We start from the raw sequence: 19,566 nt of genomic DNA on the forward strand, positions 1-19,566 counted from the left end.
GATGGGAGTTGTAGTCCAACAATTATCTGGGGACCCACAGGTTGAGAACCGCTGCCCTAGAGAGCGGCTGCCGGCCAGTGTTGACAACACTGAGCTGAATGGAAAAGTGGTCTGACTCAGGGTAAGGCAGCTTCCTGTGTTCCTGAATAAGAACATGAGGAGAGGCTGCTGGATCACGCCCGTGGCCCTTCTAGTCCAGCATCCTGGTCTCACAGCAGCCCCAAGAAGAAACCCACAAGTGGGACCCAAGCACAAAAGCCCTCTCGCCTCCTGTGGTTTCCAGCAACCAAGAAGCATTGCCGCTTTCAACAGTGGAGGAAGAGCGCGGCCATTGTGGCTAGCAGCCATAGAGAGCCCTCCAGCGCCGCCGCCTGGGGAGCGCGCCCTCCCCCCCCCCGGTCCCCCCTTACCTGCTGGTGTCGGCCGCCGGGGAATGTGTACTGGACCGAATGCGTCTGGTAGCGCCCTTGTTCTGCGCTGAACGCTCCTTGGCTAGGAGGGTAGCCCGAGCTTGACATTCTGGGAGGAGGGCACCTCACCGAGATGCGAGATCAAGGCCGGCGAGCGATCGTGTTTCCGGGAAAGAGTCTGTTAAAAAAGAAGGTGGGGGGAGAGAAAGAAATGGTAAGAAGGGGATAAGGGTAGATCAAGAAAGACCTGGTTATGTTTAGAATGATGCCGCATAGGGAAATGTTCCCTGATACCAAGAGGAGGGATTCTATGGAATGCAGATAGAGAGATTTGATAAGAATAATGATCTGTTGTGACCTTGACGGAAGCATACAATAGATGAGACTTCTTGTGTTTTGGCTCATCTTCCTCTTCTTTTTCTTTCCCCCCTTTCTTTCTTTCTTTCTTTCTTTCTTTCTTCCTCCCCCTCCCCCGCTTTCCTTTTTTCTTTCCCATAATGGCTTATGTTCTATGCCATGTACTTTGATATTTTTTGTAGTTTTTTAGCTTTTTTCATTGTTATTATTGTTAAGGAATTTTCTTTCGTAATTTTGGTTGTCTATATTTATCTGTATTTGTTTAAAGCAAAATACAGTGGTACCTTGGGTTACATACGCTTCAGGTTACATACGCTTCAGGTTACATACGCTTCAGGTTACAGACTCCGCTAACCCAGAAATAGTGCTTCAGGTTAAGAACTTTGCATCAGGAAGAGAACAGAAATCGTGCTCCGGCAGCGCAGCAGCAGCAGGAGGCCCCATTAGTTAAAGTGGTGCTTCAGGTTAAGAACAGTTTCAGGTTAAGTACGGACCTCTGGAACGAATTAAGTACTTAACCCGAGGTACCACTGTAAAAGTATTTAAAAAAAGAAAAGAAGAAATGGTAAGAAGCTGCCGAAACCCCACGCCATCATCTGTAACCATCGCGGTTCACTTTGGCGCAGCTGTGAGCGATGGTAAAAATATGCCAGCAGGGTGGCATGGTTGCCCAAAGTGGCGTACGTCAAATATCAGAGCAGAGGGGAAAGCGGGTGTCAGGCTGATCAGACCTGCTTTGGGACTTACTTACTTATCATTAATTCGTTAACAGCAGAAAAAGTGCAAACATAAAAACACACAAAAGAAACCAAGCATCAAAAATTTAAACTAGCCACTGTGATCCATGCGACGGTCACCTCCAGACTGGATTATTGTAACTCGCTCTACGTGGGGCTGCCCTTGAGACTGACCCAGAAACTCCAGCGGGTGCAGAATGCCGCGGCGAGACTCCTTATGGGGTCTTCGCTGCGAGACCACATTCATCCGGTGCTATATCAGCTGCACTGGCTCCCGGTGGAGTACAGGATCAGGTTTAAGGTGCTGGTTTTAACCTTCAAAGCCCTATACGGCCTAGGACCCTCGTACCTACGGGACCGCCTCTCCTGGTATGCCCCACAAAGAAACCTACGGTCTGCAAATAAAAACATGCTGAAGGTCCCAGGCCTCAGAGAGGTTAGGCTGGCCTCAACTAGAGCCAGGGCCTTCTCGGCTGCGGCTCCAATCTGGTGGAACGCTCTGTCACAAGAGACTAGGGCCCTGCGGGACCTGACATCTTTCCGCAGGGCCTGCAAGACAGAGTTGTTCCACCAGGCCTTTGGTCAGGGCGCAGCCTGACTCCCTCCTCTGGCAACCTGCACAGAGTTTGCTTAATGGTTGCCATCAACTTGATTTTAATTAATTTTTATAATGAAATATTTTTAGAATGTTGGTTTATTTGATTGTTTGATTATTTGATTGTTGTTAGCCGCCCTGAGCCCGGCTTCGGCTGGGGAGGGCGGGATATAAATAAAATTTATTATTATTATTATTATTATTATTATTATTATTAAACTGTAAAGCGTCACGGCCAGCAAGGAGAAAAGTAGAAATTTGCAGAGGAGCTCCAAAGGGATAGTAAAATATTAACTCATGCAAAGATTCCCTTTGCAAATAGTAAAGATTTATAAAAAATAAAAGTATTCGCCAGCCAGTTCCATTTTTATTGTGAACAAAGGTTCTATACATTTGCATATACTGATGGCACTGAGTGACCATGTGCCTTGGTATTTGTAAAATAAATTTGGGATTTTAACATTATTCTTATACAATTATTCTTATACAAGCTCAAAGTAGAGCTACATGCAACACACAAACAAACTTACACACTCACACTTCAACAGTTCAGCATTCCAACCAGAGAACATTCATTTTCTGTGCCATAACTGAACTGAGCTCATGGCTGCTTTTGCAATTAAAGTCTGCTACTTGTCTAGTTAGGTAAAGGTAAAGGGACCCCTGACCATTAGGTCCAGTCATGACAGACTCTGGGGTTGAGGCACTCATCTCGCTTTACTGGCCGAGGGAGCAGGCGTACAGCTTCCGGGTCATGTGGCCAGCATGACTAAGCTGCTTCTGGCGAACCAGAGCAGCGCACAGAAACGCCGTTTACATTCCCGCCGGAGCGGTACCTATTGATCTACTTGTACTTTGATGTGCTTTCAAACTGCTAGGTTGGCAGGAGCAGGGACCGAGCAACGGGAGCTCACCCCGTCGTGGGGATTTGAACCGCCGACCTTCTGATCGGCAAGCCCTAGGCTCTGTGGTTTAACCCACAGCGCCACCCGCATCCACTTGTCTAGTTATTTGTATTTTATTTATTATTTCAATAATCAACTTTCAATAATCACTTTCCACCATCTGGGTCTCAAAGCAGCTTACAACACTAAAAAAATACAGCATACAAAACTGAAGACAGAAATTAAACTTCAGAAATTTGAAACTGGGAACATTTCAACACAGCCTCCTGACCCAGGATAGCCATGGTCAGCCAGTACTGAGCTAGGTGGATCAGTGAGCCGCTTGGCGTATAATACAGCTCCCTAGGAGGTTCCTCCATATATAATCACTCCCAGGAGCTACACTGAGTGTTCGAAGATTTGGGATGAGGAAAAGAAAGGGCTTCTTTTCGTGCAGCACATGGTTAAACTGTGGAACTCCCTGCCACTGGAGCACCAACATGGATGGTTTCAAAAGGGGACTAGACAAATCCAGAGGGGAAAAGGCTCTTGATGGCTCACAGCCACAATGGCTACACTCTGCTTCCACGGACAGAGAATAATAATAATAATAATAATAAATAAATAAATAAATAAATAAATAAATAAATTTTATTTATACCCCGCCCTCCCCAGCCAAGACTGGGCTCAGGGCGGCTAACAACCAATAATAAAAACAAGTTGATTGAAATACAACTTAAAAAACAAGATTAAAATACAACATTGAAACATTAAAATGCAGCCTCATCACAGGAGAAAGGAAAAAAGAGAAAGAGGGGGAGGGAGTCAAATTGATTATAAGCCAAAGGCCAATCCCGAGCAGCGCACGGAAACGCCGTTTACCTTCCCGCCGGAGCGGTACCTATTTATCTACTTGCACTTTGACATGCTTTCGAACTGCTAGGTGGGCAGGAGCAGGGACCGAGCAACGGGAGCTCAACCCGTTGCGGGGATTCAAACCGCCGACCTTCTGATCAGCAAGCCCTATGCTCTGTGGTTTAACCCACAGCACCACCCGTGTCCCTCCGCCTTGATCTACAGGGTGGCAATTTCAAAAGTCTTTATAAGGCCTTGTGTGCCATTTTTCTGGGTTCCTCCTCCTCTCCTGCGGGTGAGGGGAGCACCCTGTTGCAACAGATCAATAAAGATCAGGCTTACTAGCTGCTTTGCATCTCAATATTCTCTGGTTGGCCTCTGTTATTTTCTCCTACCAATAGGGAACCCACATAAGGACTCTATATGGGCTCTTGGATACCCCATAAGGGAAAAGGGCAATTTTTGTTTGCAACACCGCCCATCCCTGGGAAAGGGTTTGCAAAGCGCCATTCTGCAATGCAGCTGCAGCCCTGCAGCCACACACCTCCATCTCTGACCCAAGCCTGCCACCAGCGGCGTCTGTGCAGGAGGCCGGCCACCCACGTCACTGAGTCATAACGCCAGATGACTCATACAAGCCAAATCATGCTTTCCTAACCTGACCTCCCAATCCCTCTCTCTCTCATACACAACCCCCCCCCCCTTTATATTAAAGCACATAGCTTCCCCCGGAGAATCCTGGGAGATGCAGTTGACTCCTCAAAGGAATGCAATTCATAGCACTCTTAATAAACTACAGTTCCCAGGATTCTTTGGGGGTAGTCAGGCTGTAGTGAAGTTGGGAAATCTTTGTAAGTTGAAACTTTGGTTCATACAGGAGTGAAGCATTGTGGGAGAGTTAAAACTGTGGCATCCTGGGGCATGTGTGTCTGGTTTCTTTAATTGTAAAACTCTGTCTTTGGAGGTGTGAATCAAATTGCCTCCTCTCTGGGCAGGAAGAAGTTGTTATCTGATTTGTAAATTCAGGCAGCTGGGAGTCACTCAAAGCGCCGGGTAGAGTCTGGGAATGAAAGGGGAGTCTTTGATCCTCAAGGTCTCTGAGACTAAACAGAGTTCAGCTGTCTTAAGTCTCCTGGCAATCAAGAGTTATTGTCTTCACATACAGCCATTGGCAAATTGGTAATTAATCTAAAGACCTGATTGGTCCCTAAACCCTATCTCCAGGAATAAAGGTTTGGGGGAATTGAGATGCAAATTACAGACCATCTTGCCATGCAAATCCTCGAAGCTAACCAGCGCCTGGCCACCTACTGGTTATACCCGTTGGATTTCTGTCTGTGTCACAGAGTTGGACAACCCGGTAAATATCGAAAGGGGATTTTCCTCCTTGGACTCTTTTCAAACGTTGGCCCAGGAAAGGAGGTGGTGACAGCTTTCTACTGTTTGGGCTTGTGCCTCAAAGCTCCTTGTATCCTATCCCTCTCCCTGCTAGTTCCTGCTGGAGTTTGGAGGACTGGTAAGGGGGACGAACAGTGGCCCACGAACCACAACACAGGTGCTTTCAATGTGCTCTGTATCTATGCAGCCAGGCACACAACCGAGCAGGTAGATCTTCACGAAGCCTTATGCAGAAATACCCCTCTTGCCCGGCAAGTGGATCAGGACCTGGACAAACCTCTGGATTTTTGCACCTCCTCCTAAATGGTGCTACCCAGCGCTCGGGGTCAGAAGGTACATTCTGGGCATGTATTTTGAGAGAATACACACATTTAAAAAGAGGTTTCAGGAAGGATGCGCTCGAGGACCATCGGAAAAGTTTAAAAGAAATTGTCCAGAAACTAAATGCTATTGGGAAGGGGTGCAAAGGTGTACCTGGAGTGGGAAAGCTGCCCCCTCCAGCACGCTTAAGCAGGTAAGCAGAAGAGCTTATTTATTGCATTTATAGCCCACCTTTTTCTCCAAGGAGTCCATGATTCACACACCTTTCCCCGGCTCAGTTAGTCCTGACGACAACCCTGTGAGGCAGGTAAAGAGGCTGTGACTGACTCCAAGGTCACCCTGTGAGCTTCCTGACTGAGTGGGGATTCGAACCCTGGTCTCCCAGGTCCTGGTCCAACACTCTTAACCACTGAATCACACTGGCTTCCTAGAGTACTTCTGCTACGTGGCAGCTCTATAAATTCACCAGGTAAATAAATTTGGGGAATGCAAAATGTCCCTTAGAGAAGGCTCTAGAAATAGAAATCATAGAAATGAGTAACAATTACAGTGGTACCTCGGGTCAAGTACTTAATTCGTTCCGGAGGTCCGTACTTAACCGGAAACTGTTCTTAACCTGAAGCACCACTTTAGCTAATGGGGCCTCCTGCTGCTGCCGCGCCGCCGGAGCCCGATTTCTGTTCTTATCATGAAGCAAAGTTCTTAACCTGAAGCACAATTTCTGGCTTAGTAGAGTGTGTAACCTGAAGCATATGTAACCTGAAGCGTATGTAACCCGAGGTACCACTGTAATAATAGTAATGGAAAAGATGGCTCCTATACATTCCACTGTGGCGATCGTAACTTAGTTTTAAGGTGCCATTTTGGCAATTAGCTTACATGTCTGTGTTTCTAACGCTGCCTTCGGGAGCCTCAAGACTTTTCTATTATTATTATTATTATTATTATTATTATTATTATTATTATTATATGCTGGCTCCTGCCTTTCCTGCCCCCGTCCCTCCAACCTCAAACTTGTGTGGCCGTATAGATTTCAGGCTAACGTGGCACGTGTTTGAGGCTTCCACAGCCGCTGCACTGCTCTGCAGACAGTCGACATAGGCAAGAAAGCGGGGAGGTGTTCTGTGTGATTACAGAAGCAGCACTTCAAGACTCATCTCAGGTCACAGAATCATAGAACTGAAGTGGAAGGTACCCTGAGGATCATCTATTCCAAACCCTGCAATGCAGGAATATGCAGCTGTCCCATACAGGGATCAAACTTGCAAAAAAAAAAACAAAAAAACAAAAACAAAAAAAAAACCAAGCCATTTTTATTTATACTTTTCCTTTTACAACAAGCACAAAACATAAATTTAAATTATTCCACATCATATTTTGACTCTCCCCGCCTTTCTGTGGTTTCTAACACATGTACTGCTTTTTTTACTGCATTTCCAAATTATCCCTAACTATTATTTATCCCAAATAATCAGTCAAAGTTTTCTGTCACTGTGCATTTTTTACTTTAATCCTACTAAAGTCTTGATTTGTTTACAATAGTGAATTGTTTCCATTCTACATTAAAGGGTTTATCACCTTCCAGTAAGTTTAGCCATTTCTGAGTACTCTAATAACTTCTGCTGCCGTTCTTCTTTCGTTGAGACGTTTTCTTCTTTCCGTCCTTGGGCAAAAATCACTCGAGCAAGTGAAGCAAGTTACTTGTCCTTATGGATTCAAATATAAGCTTCAAAGTATAGAGGTGACGTCTGGGCAGTTGACCAGGCTCCTCCACAGCCTATGACCCTAACAACTTGCTCTTTTTTTAAAAAAAAAAACAATTAAGATGGCCACCGCACTGTGTTTTGTTTTTGAAACGACTGTGGCGAGCCACACACCCTCCCCAAACCCGTCTAGCCTCCAGTAATTAGTGTTAATGAGGGTAAATCCCCATTGTGCAGGAAACCAATTGCTTCCGAGATGGAACAGTCGAGAACGCTGCGTGTGTTTCTGCCAAGTCAGCACAGAAAGAAAGTCCCAGGGACCTGGTCACCCAAGGGTGAAGTTTGTTTGTTTGTTTGGATGGCACCTAGAACACAGCTCCCCCCCCCCCCAAAAAAAATGGCTATGCAGAAGTCGTGGCTTCTCAGCGATCAGAGAAGATCTTCCTGCAGGAATCCCAAATGATGCTCTATGCCCTAGATCTGATACCCCGACGCAGGACTCGTGTATTCTGGGACAGGAAACCCGTGGTCTGACTTCTCTCCCCTGAGATTTCACAGTTTCCTCTTCTCTCCCTCCGCTCCCCTCCCCGCTACGGCGAGCTTTGCCCGGGATAAGGACGGTCTCGTCCACCAAGCCCCGAAAAGAATCCGTTCCGCAGCAGAGACAGAATGCCACATCCCGTTGACCTGATAATCCCATACACGTCAAAAATAGCACCGCTTACGCTGGAGACAGAGGGAGCCACAAGTGAAGCAAAGGGACCCCCCCCTCTAAAAAAAACAATAATCCTCCGCTACTGTTAACAGCTGTCGGGAACTGTCTCGCCCACCCTCGCTCAGATGCACCAGGAACGCAGCTCTCAAGTGCTCTGTTGGGCCACGCAGCTGGTCTAAAAAGGTCACGTCATTTCAGCGGAGACCCCAACTGCAAGCCCCCTTGAGCCGGGGGCTCAGGAGCGTAGTTCTCAACTACAGTTGGAAAGCATGGCCTGCACTAAGTTTTCTTGCAGATAAAGGCCGGCCAGGGGTGTATCCTTGGCAAAAGCGCCTTAAGCCATCTGCTGGAAAAGTACAGGGTGTGCTATAGCCAGGTTTGCACTTAGTACCTAGCCACAGTTTACCAAACGATGGCTTATTCAACCGTGGTTTGTTTGAGCACCCAATCCCAGCTCAGAGACGTGCATTTGGCAAGGCTGCCTTAAGCGATCCCAGAAAGCAACAAGGTCTATGGCCTCTTTCGCACGCAAACCACAGTTTACCAAGCTATGGTTTATTAAACCACAGTCTGCCTAATCATCCAAACCCTGCCCAGCAGCTTAGCAATGGTGCGTTCGCTGCCAAAGAACCACAATCTGAAGCCATGGATTGCTGTGGACTTACAACCCTCGGCCGGTTTCAACTATGGTGTGGCGCTTTGCAAGAACCCAGTGCTCTTCCTTAACCTTGGACAGCCAGTGTGGTGCAGTCAGACTCAAACCTGGGAGATCAGGGTTCAAATCCCCCTCAGCCACAAAGCTCACTGAGTGAACCTGGCCCAGTCACTCACTCTCAGCCTAACCTACCTCCCAGGGTTGTCGGGAGGATAAAATATGGAGGAGGAGACCAATGTACACCACCTCAAGGAAAACTGGGATATAAACGTAATCAATAGATAAATAAAGCATGGTTTGTTTCTGCATCCCAGGCATTCACCACGCTACAAAGGCGATTTTATCCCATGAACCGCCCCGAGACCTATGGGTGTAGGGCAGTATATAATTTCAATTACAGTGGTACCTCGGGTTACATACGCTTCAGGTTACATACGCTTCAGGTTACAGACTCCGCTAACCCAGAAATAGTACCTTGGGTTAAGAACTTTGCTTCAGGATGAGAACAGAAATCATGCTCCGGTGGCACAGCAGCAGCAGGAGGCCCCATTAGCTAAAGTGGTGCTTCAGGTTAAGACCAGTTTCAGGTTAAGAACGGACCTCCAGAACGAATTAAGTACATAACCAGAGGTACCACTGTAATAATAATAATAATAATAATAATAATAATAATAATAATAATTTTTGCTACAGCAGTCAAACACTTTGGGGTGGCCCCACTCTGCTCCATTGTAGAGGAGGAACCCAGGCGAGAATCACTTGCAAAACAGAAGGAGACCCCAACAAGTCCCAGTGGAGGAACTTAAGAGTCAGGCTGAGCAATGTGAACGTGTGGTTGACCTGGGCATTCCCCTAGTTTCTGATGGGGGCGGGGAGAGAAGAGAAGAGAAGAGAAGAGAAGAGAAGAGAAGAGAAGAGAAGAGAAGAGAAGAGAAGAGAAGAGCTGGTTCACCATAGCGGATTACAAGTCAGGAAGTCAGCTATTTAAATTACACCTCTGCCCAGTGTGTTCACAGGGCGGCTTTAGACAAGCCACTGTTTACTCACTGCATCATGCACTTGCAGGAATCTACATGCGCCCAGGCATCCACCTGAACGACAAAGATAAGCAAGAACTGCAACAACACGTTGCAGCATAGGCTCACTTTCGTCAAGGGCTCAGGAAGCTTTGAACAGGAGCCTTGCAGAGCTATTCAGGCAGGGAGGAAAGGATAGTTTTCTTCTTGCCCCCTCCCCTAAAGCCCCTCCCCTGCTGGGCTACATAGCATTATCAGGGACTCGGATTTAGGTCTGGCCGTTAACCCCCCAAAGATGACTTCTTTGCAGCTGTATTGAACTGATGAGTTGTGGGAGGGGAAGAGTCCTCTTAAAACGAAGTAAGTTTCCGGTCCTCATGGTTCTGAACAAAGGGCTGGTTTAAACAGGAGCAGCAAGACCACTGCTGCATCTAGCTCACTGCTGTCTACACTGACTCAGAGCAGACTTTCAGGGTTTCAGGCAGCGGGTCTTTCCCAGCCCTACCTGGAGATGCCTGCAGGGAATGAAATTGGGACCTTTTGCACGCAGCGCAGCTGAGCCACAGGCCTCACTAACAAAAAGGAACGAATAATCCCTGCCGGGTGGGGAAAAGTTTGTTTGCTGGATTTCTCAGCAACCATTGCCCACCCCTAATTCACCCACCTTCCAGCCTACTTTCTACAAGCTAGTTTGGGTGTGAGAAGGCAAATCCCCTCTCCCTCGATCCCTGTCCAGTTAAACCACAGAGCCTAGGACTTGCCGATCAGAAGGTCGGTGGTTCAAATCCCTGCGACAGGGTGAGCTCCCGTTGCTCGGACCCTGCTCCTGCCAACCTAGCAGTTTGAAAGCACGTCAAAGTGCAAGTAGATAAATAGGTACCGCTCCGGTGGGAAGGTAAACGGCGTTTCTGCGCTGCTCTGCTTCTCCAGAAGCGGCTTAGTCATGCTGGCCACATGACCCGGAAGCTGTACACTGGCTCCCTCGGCCAGTAAAGTGAGATGAGCGCCGCGACCCCAGAGTCGGCCACGACTGGACCTAATGGTCAGGGGTCCCTTTACCTTTACCATATTACATACACCTCAGAAACTCATGCATCCTTGTCAGGCTGCTTTAAATGTTTTCTCTCTTCTCTTATTTCCCCTTGGCATCTCCAGATAGGCCTGGGGGAAAGAGTCCCTGCCTGAAACCCTGCCAATGGATAGACAATACCGATCCGGATGGACCAACTGCATAAGGCAGCTTCGTAGATTGGGGAAGGGCCATAGATCGGGGCAGAACATCTGCTTTGCATGCAGAAGGTCCCAGGTTCAATCTCCAGGCAGGGCAGGGAGAGCTGCTGCTAGTATACCTGAAGGAGCATCTCCACTCCCATCATTCAGCCCGGACACTGAGGTCCAGCTTTGAGGGCCTTCTGACGGTTCCCTCGCTGCGAGAAGCAAAGCTACAGGGAACCAGGCAGAGGGCCTTCTCGGTGGTGGCGCCTGCCCTGTGGAACGCCCTCCCATCAGATGTCAAAGAGATAAACAACCACCTAACATTTAGAAGACATCTGAAGGCAGCCCTGTTTAGGGAAGCTTTTAATGCGTGACATTTTAATGTATTTTTAATCTTTGTTGGAAGCCGCCCAGAGTGGCTGGGGAAACCCAGCCAGATTGGTGGGGTACAAATAATATATTATTGTTATTATTGTCATAGGAATGTAAGAAGGGCTTGTGGGATCAGGCCAAAGGGGGCCAATCTAGTCCAGCATCCTGTTCTCACAGTGGCCAACCAGATGGCAGATTTGAGAAGGCCACATGCAGGACCTGAGTTCAAGAGCACCCTCTTCTCCCCTCCTGGGGTTTCCAGCAACTGGTAACCAGAAGCAACAGTGCCTCTGGTTGTAGAGAATTCTGGGCTAGATAGATCAGTGATCTAGTTTGGTAAAAGGCAGCTTCTTCTTGCATTCCTCTGGGTAGAATTTGCCCATGGGAAACCCTACACACACTCACTAAGCCCTGCTGAACACAGCGGGACTTAGCGTACCAACAAACGCGCATCTGATTGTGCTGCTAAGTTTTCCGAGTGCGATATCTCACTTGGTGTCCTTACAAGTGCAGCCAAACGGAAAGCTTAAATTCAGAGTTCCCATCGCTCGGGAGATGTACATTTTTGCACTAGAAGAGAGGCACGTGGGGATTGCATGACCAGAGGTGTTGGATCACACCGTTGGGCACTATCAAAATCCCGAACGCTTTCAATTGTTATAGCAACCTAATTAGCATGCACGGTGCTTTAGAAAAGTCGGTGGGGGTGGGGGGGAGAGAACGGGGAAAGGCTTGATTTGAGAACCAACACTTCCTCTCTTGCACTTTTCAAAATCACCTGCAGGAACAATGCAGAACCAAGGAAGCACTTACGATGCTCCGAAAGGGCAGCTTTCTCCTTGACCAGCACAGCCCCGTTGGATGTTGCTACATGGAATGACGCTGGGCAAGTGCCACAGGCACCTACTGGACAGCGCCTGTGACATCACCGATGACAAGCGGCCAGCCCATTCTGTTCCTTAATGAATTTTATTGCAGTGGGGCTCCTAACTGTTTCATACAATAGTTCTCTCAGTGCTCTCTGCTCTGCTCTTTCACTGCATTGGGATGCTTACAAACTGCTAGTTGAATTAAATACGTATGGAGGCTGCTGCCTTGCAGCAGGTTCAGATCACTGGTTCAGCCTTGGAATGCCTTCTTACGATTCCCTCATAACATATACGGTATATCTAGTTAGTGCTTGAAGTTTTACTGTAATCAAGCAGTACAGGGATGTTCTGAAATGTACATACATACTATAAACACAGAGATATATTAAATACAGAAGCAGCAAACTGATCCTCCTGCACCTGGGGGAAATTAGAAGAAAGAGAAATTGACAAGAAGAGAAAGCTCTCCTTGCAGTATTAACTACCTCATCCTTCTGCAAGGCCAGAACTGTGAGGTGGGGTATCTGCTCTGCATTTAGAAGATCCCGGGCTCAATCCCTGGCATTGATCCTAAATGGATCAATGGTTTGACTCTGCGTATGACAGCTTCCTTTGTTCCCATGTAAATCAGCCCTTCATTCAGAATCGTTTAGACTGGAATCTTGTAGCTCGCTGGCAGAGTATCCACCTTGCATGCAGAATCCCCCACTGCAATCCCTGACATCTCCAGGTAGGGCTAGCAATGTCCCCTTGCCTGAAACCCTGGAGAGCTGCTGCCAGTCAGTGTAGGCAATACTGAGCTAGAGGGATCAGCACAGTCCAAAGCTCCTAATCCATTGTATGGCAATTTGCTTTGTGACAGGCCCCCCGCCATGAGGCCAGCCCAGATATAGCCCTGCATATCTAATCCACACCCCGGCATTTGGAATGACCAACTGCAACTGCTCCCACCCTGACCCCCTTCTCCACTGCCTCCTACCAGGCTAGCTCTGGAGCAAGCAGGGGAAGACCCGAGGCCTGCTTTCTCTTTAAATCCACAGAGACACTCAAACAGGGACACCTTTGCCCAGCGATCAGCTGACACACCGTCCCAAGGCGCCTCGTGACACTTCGCAGAGCTGGAAGGCAGCCAGCAAGTCATCCCGCTTGATCAAACCACCCTGTGACAAGAAGCCAACCTTGCAAAAAGGAAAAATAAACCCCCAAATCCTGGGACAGCCTGCCATGCCAATGCAAAGCGCTTTGAGCACATTGGGAATAGTTGGAACAAGGAGAAACACCAGGGCCATCTCTCTTGCAAAAAATAGCTGCCTTTCCCCGATTCCCATCTTGGGCCCTACCATTGTCAGGGGAGGAGGAGGCCCTGGTGATTTTCACACAGGAGACAGGGTCTTCTCTGTGGTGGTTCCCCATCCATGGAAACGGCAACCCTAGTGAGGTGCACCTGCTCCCTCTTTTTATTAGCTTTCAGAAGGGATTTAAAAAAGACTCCTGCTTACGCAGGCATTTTGATGCCTGAGAGATACTGCTCCAGATCACTGTTTTTCAAGTGTTTTTAACCATTTTTAAAAATGTTTTTTTGAAAGAAAGAAAAAGTTTTAGTACTGATGTGTTTACTGCCCAGGACCCCTTTGGCAGGGGATGGGGGAATAAAAATTGAACAAATCATCGTCATGCGTCACTTGATCCTTGTAACTGGAGATGCTGAGGATTGAACCGACCTTCTGCTCTCAGAGTAGGGGCTCTCTCTGACACCCCTTTCTGGTCCCTCCCGGCAGCTGTGAGATCTGAAAACGGGGATTTCCTGGTTCACAGACGAGTGGCCTAGACTCTTGCTCTGCGACAGCTCTCGCCAAGTTAATAAATCAATCAATAAATCACACATGCCCAAGCATTTTGAAACACTGACATAATGAGCTAACCTACCAGAGCGAGAAATATCTGTAAATCATTGAAGGACTTCAGGAGGGAATAATGGCCCTGTCCTGGACAAAAGGGGTGGGTGGGTAAGGGGGGGGGAAAGGAGGCAGGAGGGGGCGTGGAGTAACTTTGGGCAGCAGTTGTGACCTTCAGAGAGAGTTGCAAAGGGAACGCACGTCTACACAACGTCATTCAAGACCCACAACCAGGGTTGTGGGGAGGGAGGCTGGGGGAGAGAAGCCAGGCACTTCTCTGCAGGCAGAATTTTGCAGCTGGGGTGCAGCTTTGCAAGAAACGACTTTGATCACAGAGGACTCAGTTGCTCAGACCCAGCGGAGGCTTGAGACCCTTATGGGAGTCCCACAAACAAGTGAGCCTGGGCAAGCAGCAATGCCAGCAATGCCTGACTTAGGCAGGCAGCAATCCAAAAGTGCAGGGGAATGGGGAAAAGGTGACAAAGTTTTCAACCTCCAGCTCCTCTGAATGAGGCTGGAGATAAGAGATGGGAGGGCTGTACTCCCACCAGCCTCCAGCGTCTAGACAGAAACACACATCATATAGACACAGAGAGGTGACTATGGGTGCCTGGGGCTTTCCCTAGCCAGAACCCGCCTCTTCCGCGACATCTGCGTCAACTCTCAAGTGGGACCCAGCCTTTCTGAGCGACCTCTTCCTGCTCACTGCGTCAAGCATGGAAGCAGACTTTCCCCATTATTTTATGTATTTATATCCTGCCTTTCCCCCAAAACAGAGGACTCAAGGCGGCTCACAAAAATCCAAAACAAACATGGATAAAACACAGGTAGCTAAAAACAAAGAAAAGGTAACAGTCAAAAAGTAATGAAACTATAATGGGGTTAAAAGGTAAAGGGACCCCTGACCATTAGGTCCAGTCGTGGCCGACTCTGGGGTTGTGGCGCTCATCTCGCTTCACTGGCCGAGGGAGCCGGCGTACAGCTTCCGGGTCATGTGGCCAGCAGGACTAAGCCACTTTTGGCGAACAAGAGCAGCACACAGAAACGTCCTTTACCTTCCCGCTGGAGCGGTATCTATTTATCTACTTGCACTTTGACGTGCTTTCGAACTGCTAGGTTGGCAGGAGCAGGGACTGAGCAACGGGAGCTCCCTCGGCGCGGGGATTCGAACCACTGACCTTCTGATCGGCAAGCCCTAGGCTCAGTGGTTTAACCCACAGCGCCACCCGAGTCCCTCATAATGGGGTTAAAACGATGTAAATACCAGATAAAAAGGACACACTGTACAGCACTATTGAAAACCTTTTCCTTAAAAGCAGTCAGTTCCACGAAGTTTGTTGGAACAAGAAGTCTTCACCTGCCAGCGGAAGGATAGCAAGGGAGGAGCTTCTCTAGGGAGGAAGTTCCAAAGTCTGGAAAGAGCCACCCAGAAGGCCCTCTCCTGCGTCCCCACCAAGCAGATCTGTGAGGGTGGTGGGACTGAGAGGAGAGCCTCCCCTGAAGGCCTCAGAGAACAAGTAGGTTCATATGGGAGAATAGGGTCCTTCAGCTAGCCTGGGCCTAAAACCTATAGGGCTTTATAGGTAATAGCCAGCATTTTGAATTGTGCCCGGATTTAGGCTGGTAGCCACAGTGGAGCTGCTGTAATAAGGGCTCCCTGTAACCAGCCCTGGGCAATGGTTCTTTGGGCCAAATGAAGTTTCCGGGCACTTTTCGAAGCCAGCCCCACATAGATCGTGCCACAGTAATCCAAATGGGATGTGATTAAGGGGTGTGCCAACCTGGTGGTCTTCAGACAATTGGCCATGCCGGCTGCTGGGGCTGATGGAAGTTGTGAGTCCTAAACATGAAAGCCCTGCAGCTGGATCAGACCTGAGTCCAGCACTCCATCCTCACAGGGACCAGCCAGATGTCTTCAGGAAACCTGCAAGCCAGACCTGAGCATAATGGCAACTCTTGCCCCTTGTGATTCCAAGCAAATTGAGTCCGGAGGCATACACTGACTCCAAGAGTATAGACAGCACACAGCCATCACAGCTAGCAGCCACCTATAGCTTTATTCTCTGGGCAGTGTTAGAAACTGGGGTGGAAAAGCTAGGAGCCAAATGGCTTCTGGGACCTGGGTTGTGGGCGCCAAAACAGAATGTCTAGTCGCCACTGGGGGAGGAGGGCAGCAACACATTTTGTTTATTATTTTGATAAGCATGAATTAATACGCAATTCACATTGCTAATATCACATTTTTAGCAGAAATTGTGTTTGATTTGGTGCTGACAATAAAAATTTTGGTACCATACTTCAGTTTTCAAAACACTCTACTCTTTGTTGTTTAATTCCTTAAAGTATTGTCTATCCTTAACATATACTTCAAGGCTTCAAAACACATACAGTGAGGGGGGGAAGTATTTGATCCCCAGGTAGCCTGACATCTGGCTGGTTGATAGGGGATCCAATACTTATTTCACTCATTATAATGCACATCAGTCTCTGACTTTTGTCTTCTGGGTTTCTAGGGGTTTTCCTGTTGTTATTCTGTCTCTCACAGCTACAATAAACCTACCATTAAAATTATGGACCGGTCATTTCTTCGTCAGGGGGCAAACGGGCAAATTTAGCAGGGTTTTCCCCTCACTGTACATTTCAGTAATCCTGGAATGTCAGCCAGGGGCAAAAAATGGCGCCCAGACTTTGAGATGCTCACAAATGGAGAATCTTTGGGGGCAAAATGCACCTGGTGCCCTGCTAATTTCGAACCCTCAACACAGCCATCACAGCTAGCAGCCACCAATAGCTTTATCTTCTGGAGAAACATTCCCTCCATCCCTTCAGTCTATACTCGCCCAAGTTGCACTGGAATCATTATTTTCTTTTTTGTTGCTGTTGTTCTCCCCCAAAACACCCCTGACCACACACCCACGCTGCACATTGACTTCTTCAGCTGTTCCACCTCTTTCCCCAAGCCTAGACACATCCCCGGACAGAGCACGATAAAACTGGAAGAGCAGCGTTAATGAGACGTTGGCATCCACGTGCCAATGCACATGGCATTGAAAACAAAAGAAAGCAAAATAAGGAAAAGCTCAGGTCAGTGCATTTTAAATAATAATAATGTTAATATTTATACCGCGCCCATCTGGATGGGTCTCCCCAGCCACTCTGGAAGGCTTACAGAATATATAAAACATAACGAAGCATCAAACATTAAAAACTTCCTGATACAGGGCTGCCTTCAGGTGTCTTCTAAAAGTTGTGTAGTTCTTCTTCTCATTGACATCTGAAGGGGATGCACAGTGTGATCTTATATGGGTTTACTCAGGTGTCAGCGCCATGGAGTTCAGGGGAGTTCACTAGCAGAATCAATGCAGATTACAAGATTACAAATTGCACCCCCTGTTATATTAGTCTCGCCCAGAACCAATATAATCCACTCCTTTTCCATGTCAACTCCCCCTAAACCATGCCTACTAAAATCTCCATATGCGCCAATCAGGTGTCCTCCAACTGTCTTGGACTACAACTCCCATCAGCCCCCAGCCAGGTGGCTGTGACTGATGGGATTTGCTGGTGTTGTTATTGTTGCTTTCATTATTATTATTAAATTATATATATAATTATACCCTGCCTGTTCTCCTGGCGGGACTCAAGGTGGCTTGCAGATAAAAACAAGAACCGCTAAAATCACAGAAAAATCAACCATTAAAAAACAATTAAACATAGATAGAGATGAAGCTATATACATACATGAAGCATACAAATAATTACAATAAAAACAGTGCCAGCTGTTTCATTCAAAGCATTCAATTCTCAAAAGCCTGTGGGAACAAGGAATTCTTCACCTGCTGGTGGGAAGATAACAAGGAGGAAGCCACTCTAGCTTCTCTAGGGAGTTCCAAAGTCTGGGAGCAGCCACCAAGAAGACCCTGTCCTGCGTCCCAATCAAGCACGCCTGTGAGGGGGGCAGGACTGAGACAAGGGCCTCCTCCAAGGATCTCAATACCCAGGCAGGTGTGTATGAGGGAATACGGAGGCAGCGACTGGCCCAAGCTCACAGCCGGTGAGTTTCATGGCCAAGGGTGAATTGAACCCTGGTCTCCCAGGTCCTGGTGGAATAATCTACTACCCCATCATCCCAGAGACTTGGCCATACTGGCCCGAGGCTGGTGGGAGCTGGGAGGCCAGAACTATTTGGACGGCCACAGAAGTATGACCCCAACACAACTGTCTTCCATGAGGTTTACCAACAGTTTAACTGTGCATTGGGACTGCAACCAATCTATGTTTAATTACTTGGAAGTAAGGCCCACTGAGCCTAGCTAGACTTACTTCTGAGCAAGTGTGAATAGAATTGCTCCGCAAAGAAGGTGCACTTTCTCAGGAGTAAGAATATAAGCCAGCTGAACATAAGCAGTCTTGCTTTTTGAGCAACAATTGCAGGCTTCATCAACCTGGAGATCCAAAAGAAACTGGTGGTGTCAACCTCACCAGGCAGGTCTACTCAGGTGGAAAGCTGCCATCCTAAGACTCACTTATTAACCCTATAAGGCTGCCATCCTAAAACACACAGGGTTGCCCTCCAAGGTTACTGCTACTCAAAGCAGACCCACCAAAATTAATGGACATGACTACCTTAATAATTTCAGTATGTCCATTTTGAGTAGAGTTTAGAGTACTATACAAGCCACATTTACAAGGGGGAAGCCCAGCCCCCTCAAAGCGAAAGGAGCTTATTTCTGAATAAATATGCTTAAGCTTCTGAGCAATTTGGCTGCAATCCTATGCCTACTTACCTGGGAGCAAGCCCCAGTGAGTGAGTAGAGATTTATAGGGCTGCACTGTCCACAGTTGGGAAGGAAGAAAGAATCTCCCCCTTGTCTATTTACTCCCATAGGCAGCAATTAAACTGCTAGAACATTTGCAAAGCTAAGCGGGATCTGGTATGTTTTCAAATTGGATGTGGGGGTCTCGTGTTGAGATTCCTGTATTGCACGAGTCCCTTCCAACTCTAAAATTCTATGAGTCTATGATTAAATGTATAAAAACTGCCCTCCAAGGCTTCCAACATAAAAACACACAAATACCAAGACTTGCTTCCGAGAAAGCATGCTTAAGAGTTCAGTCTTTTCAGCTACACTTCTATACTGTACTGCAATCCTAAGACCATAGCCCTCTTCCCTGGGAGTAAGACCCACACATCCCTTCTGCAATTCAACAGGACTCAGTCCTGAGTTGATGTAGTTAGGACCGCAGTTAGGACCCCGCTGAGCTTAAAGGGGTCTTAATCCTCAATCAATATGCCTTGAACCGTCCCTGCTGTCTCTTAGGCTGGAATCAAACTTCAGTTCCGCTCAAGAGTAGACCCTTTGAAAGCAACGCAGGCAGCTAACTCATCCCCATTACTCTTCAAGAGGTTTACTCAGAGTATGTTTAAAAGTTAAGAGCACAACGCAACTAAATATTGGGACACGATTCACCACGCCGTCTCCGTCATCCCAATACAGTATTGCCTGTTTACCCCTCCCAGCCCTATGTAAACACTTTTGAAGATAACACGACTTTCTTTTGAACTCCG

At 47.6% G+C, this 19,566-nt stretch overlaps 1 protein-coding gene across 5 annotated transcripts in view; it reads right to left on the minus strand.

Moving 5' to 3' along the window:
* The window catches only part of NCOR1 (nuclear receptor corepressor 1), a 110,761-nt gene that overhangs the window by 90,556 nt on the left and 639 nt on the right, over positions 1-19,566 (minus strand). For all 5 annotated transcript variants that reach the window (XM_083587344.1, XM_083587342.1, XM_083587343.1 and 2 more), the window contains exon 2: positions 411-588. In XM_083587344.1, the coding sequence (XP_083443470.1) occupies positions 411-518 (108 nt within the window). In that variant the 5' untranslated portion in view covers positions 519-588. The remainder of the gene's footprint in view (positions 1-410; positions 589-19,566) is intronic.

This window comes from Podarcis filfolensis (assembly GCF_964270895.1).
Source record: "Podarcis filfolensis genome assembly, chromosome: 15".
In the NCBI taxonomy this organism is placed as follows: Eukaryota; Metazoa; Chordata; class Lepidosauria; order Squamata; family Lacertidae; genus Podarcis; species Podarcis filfolensis.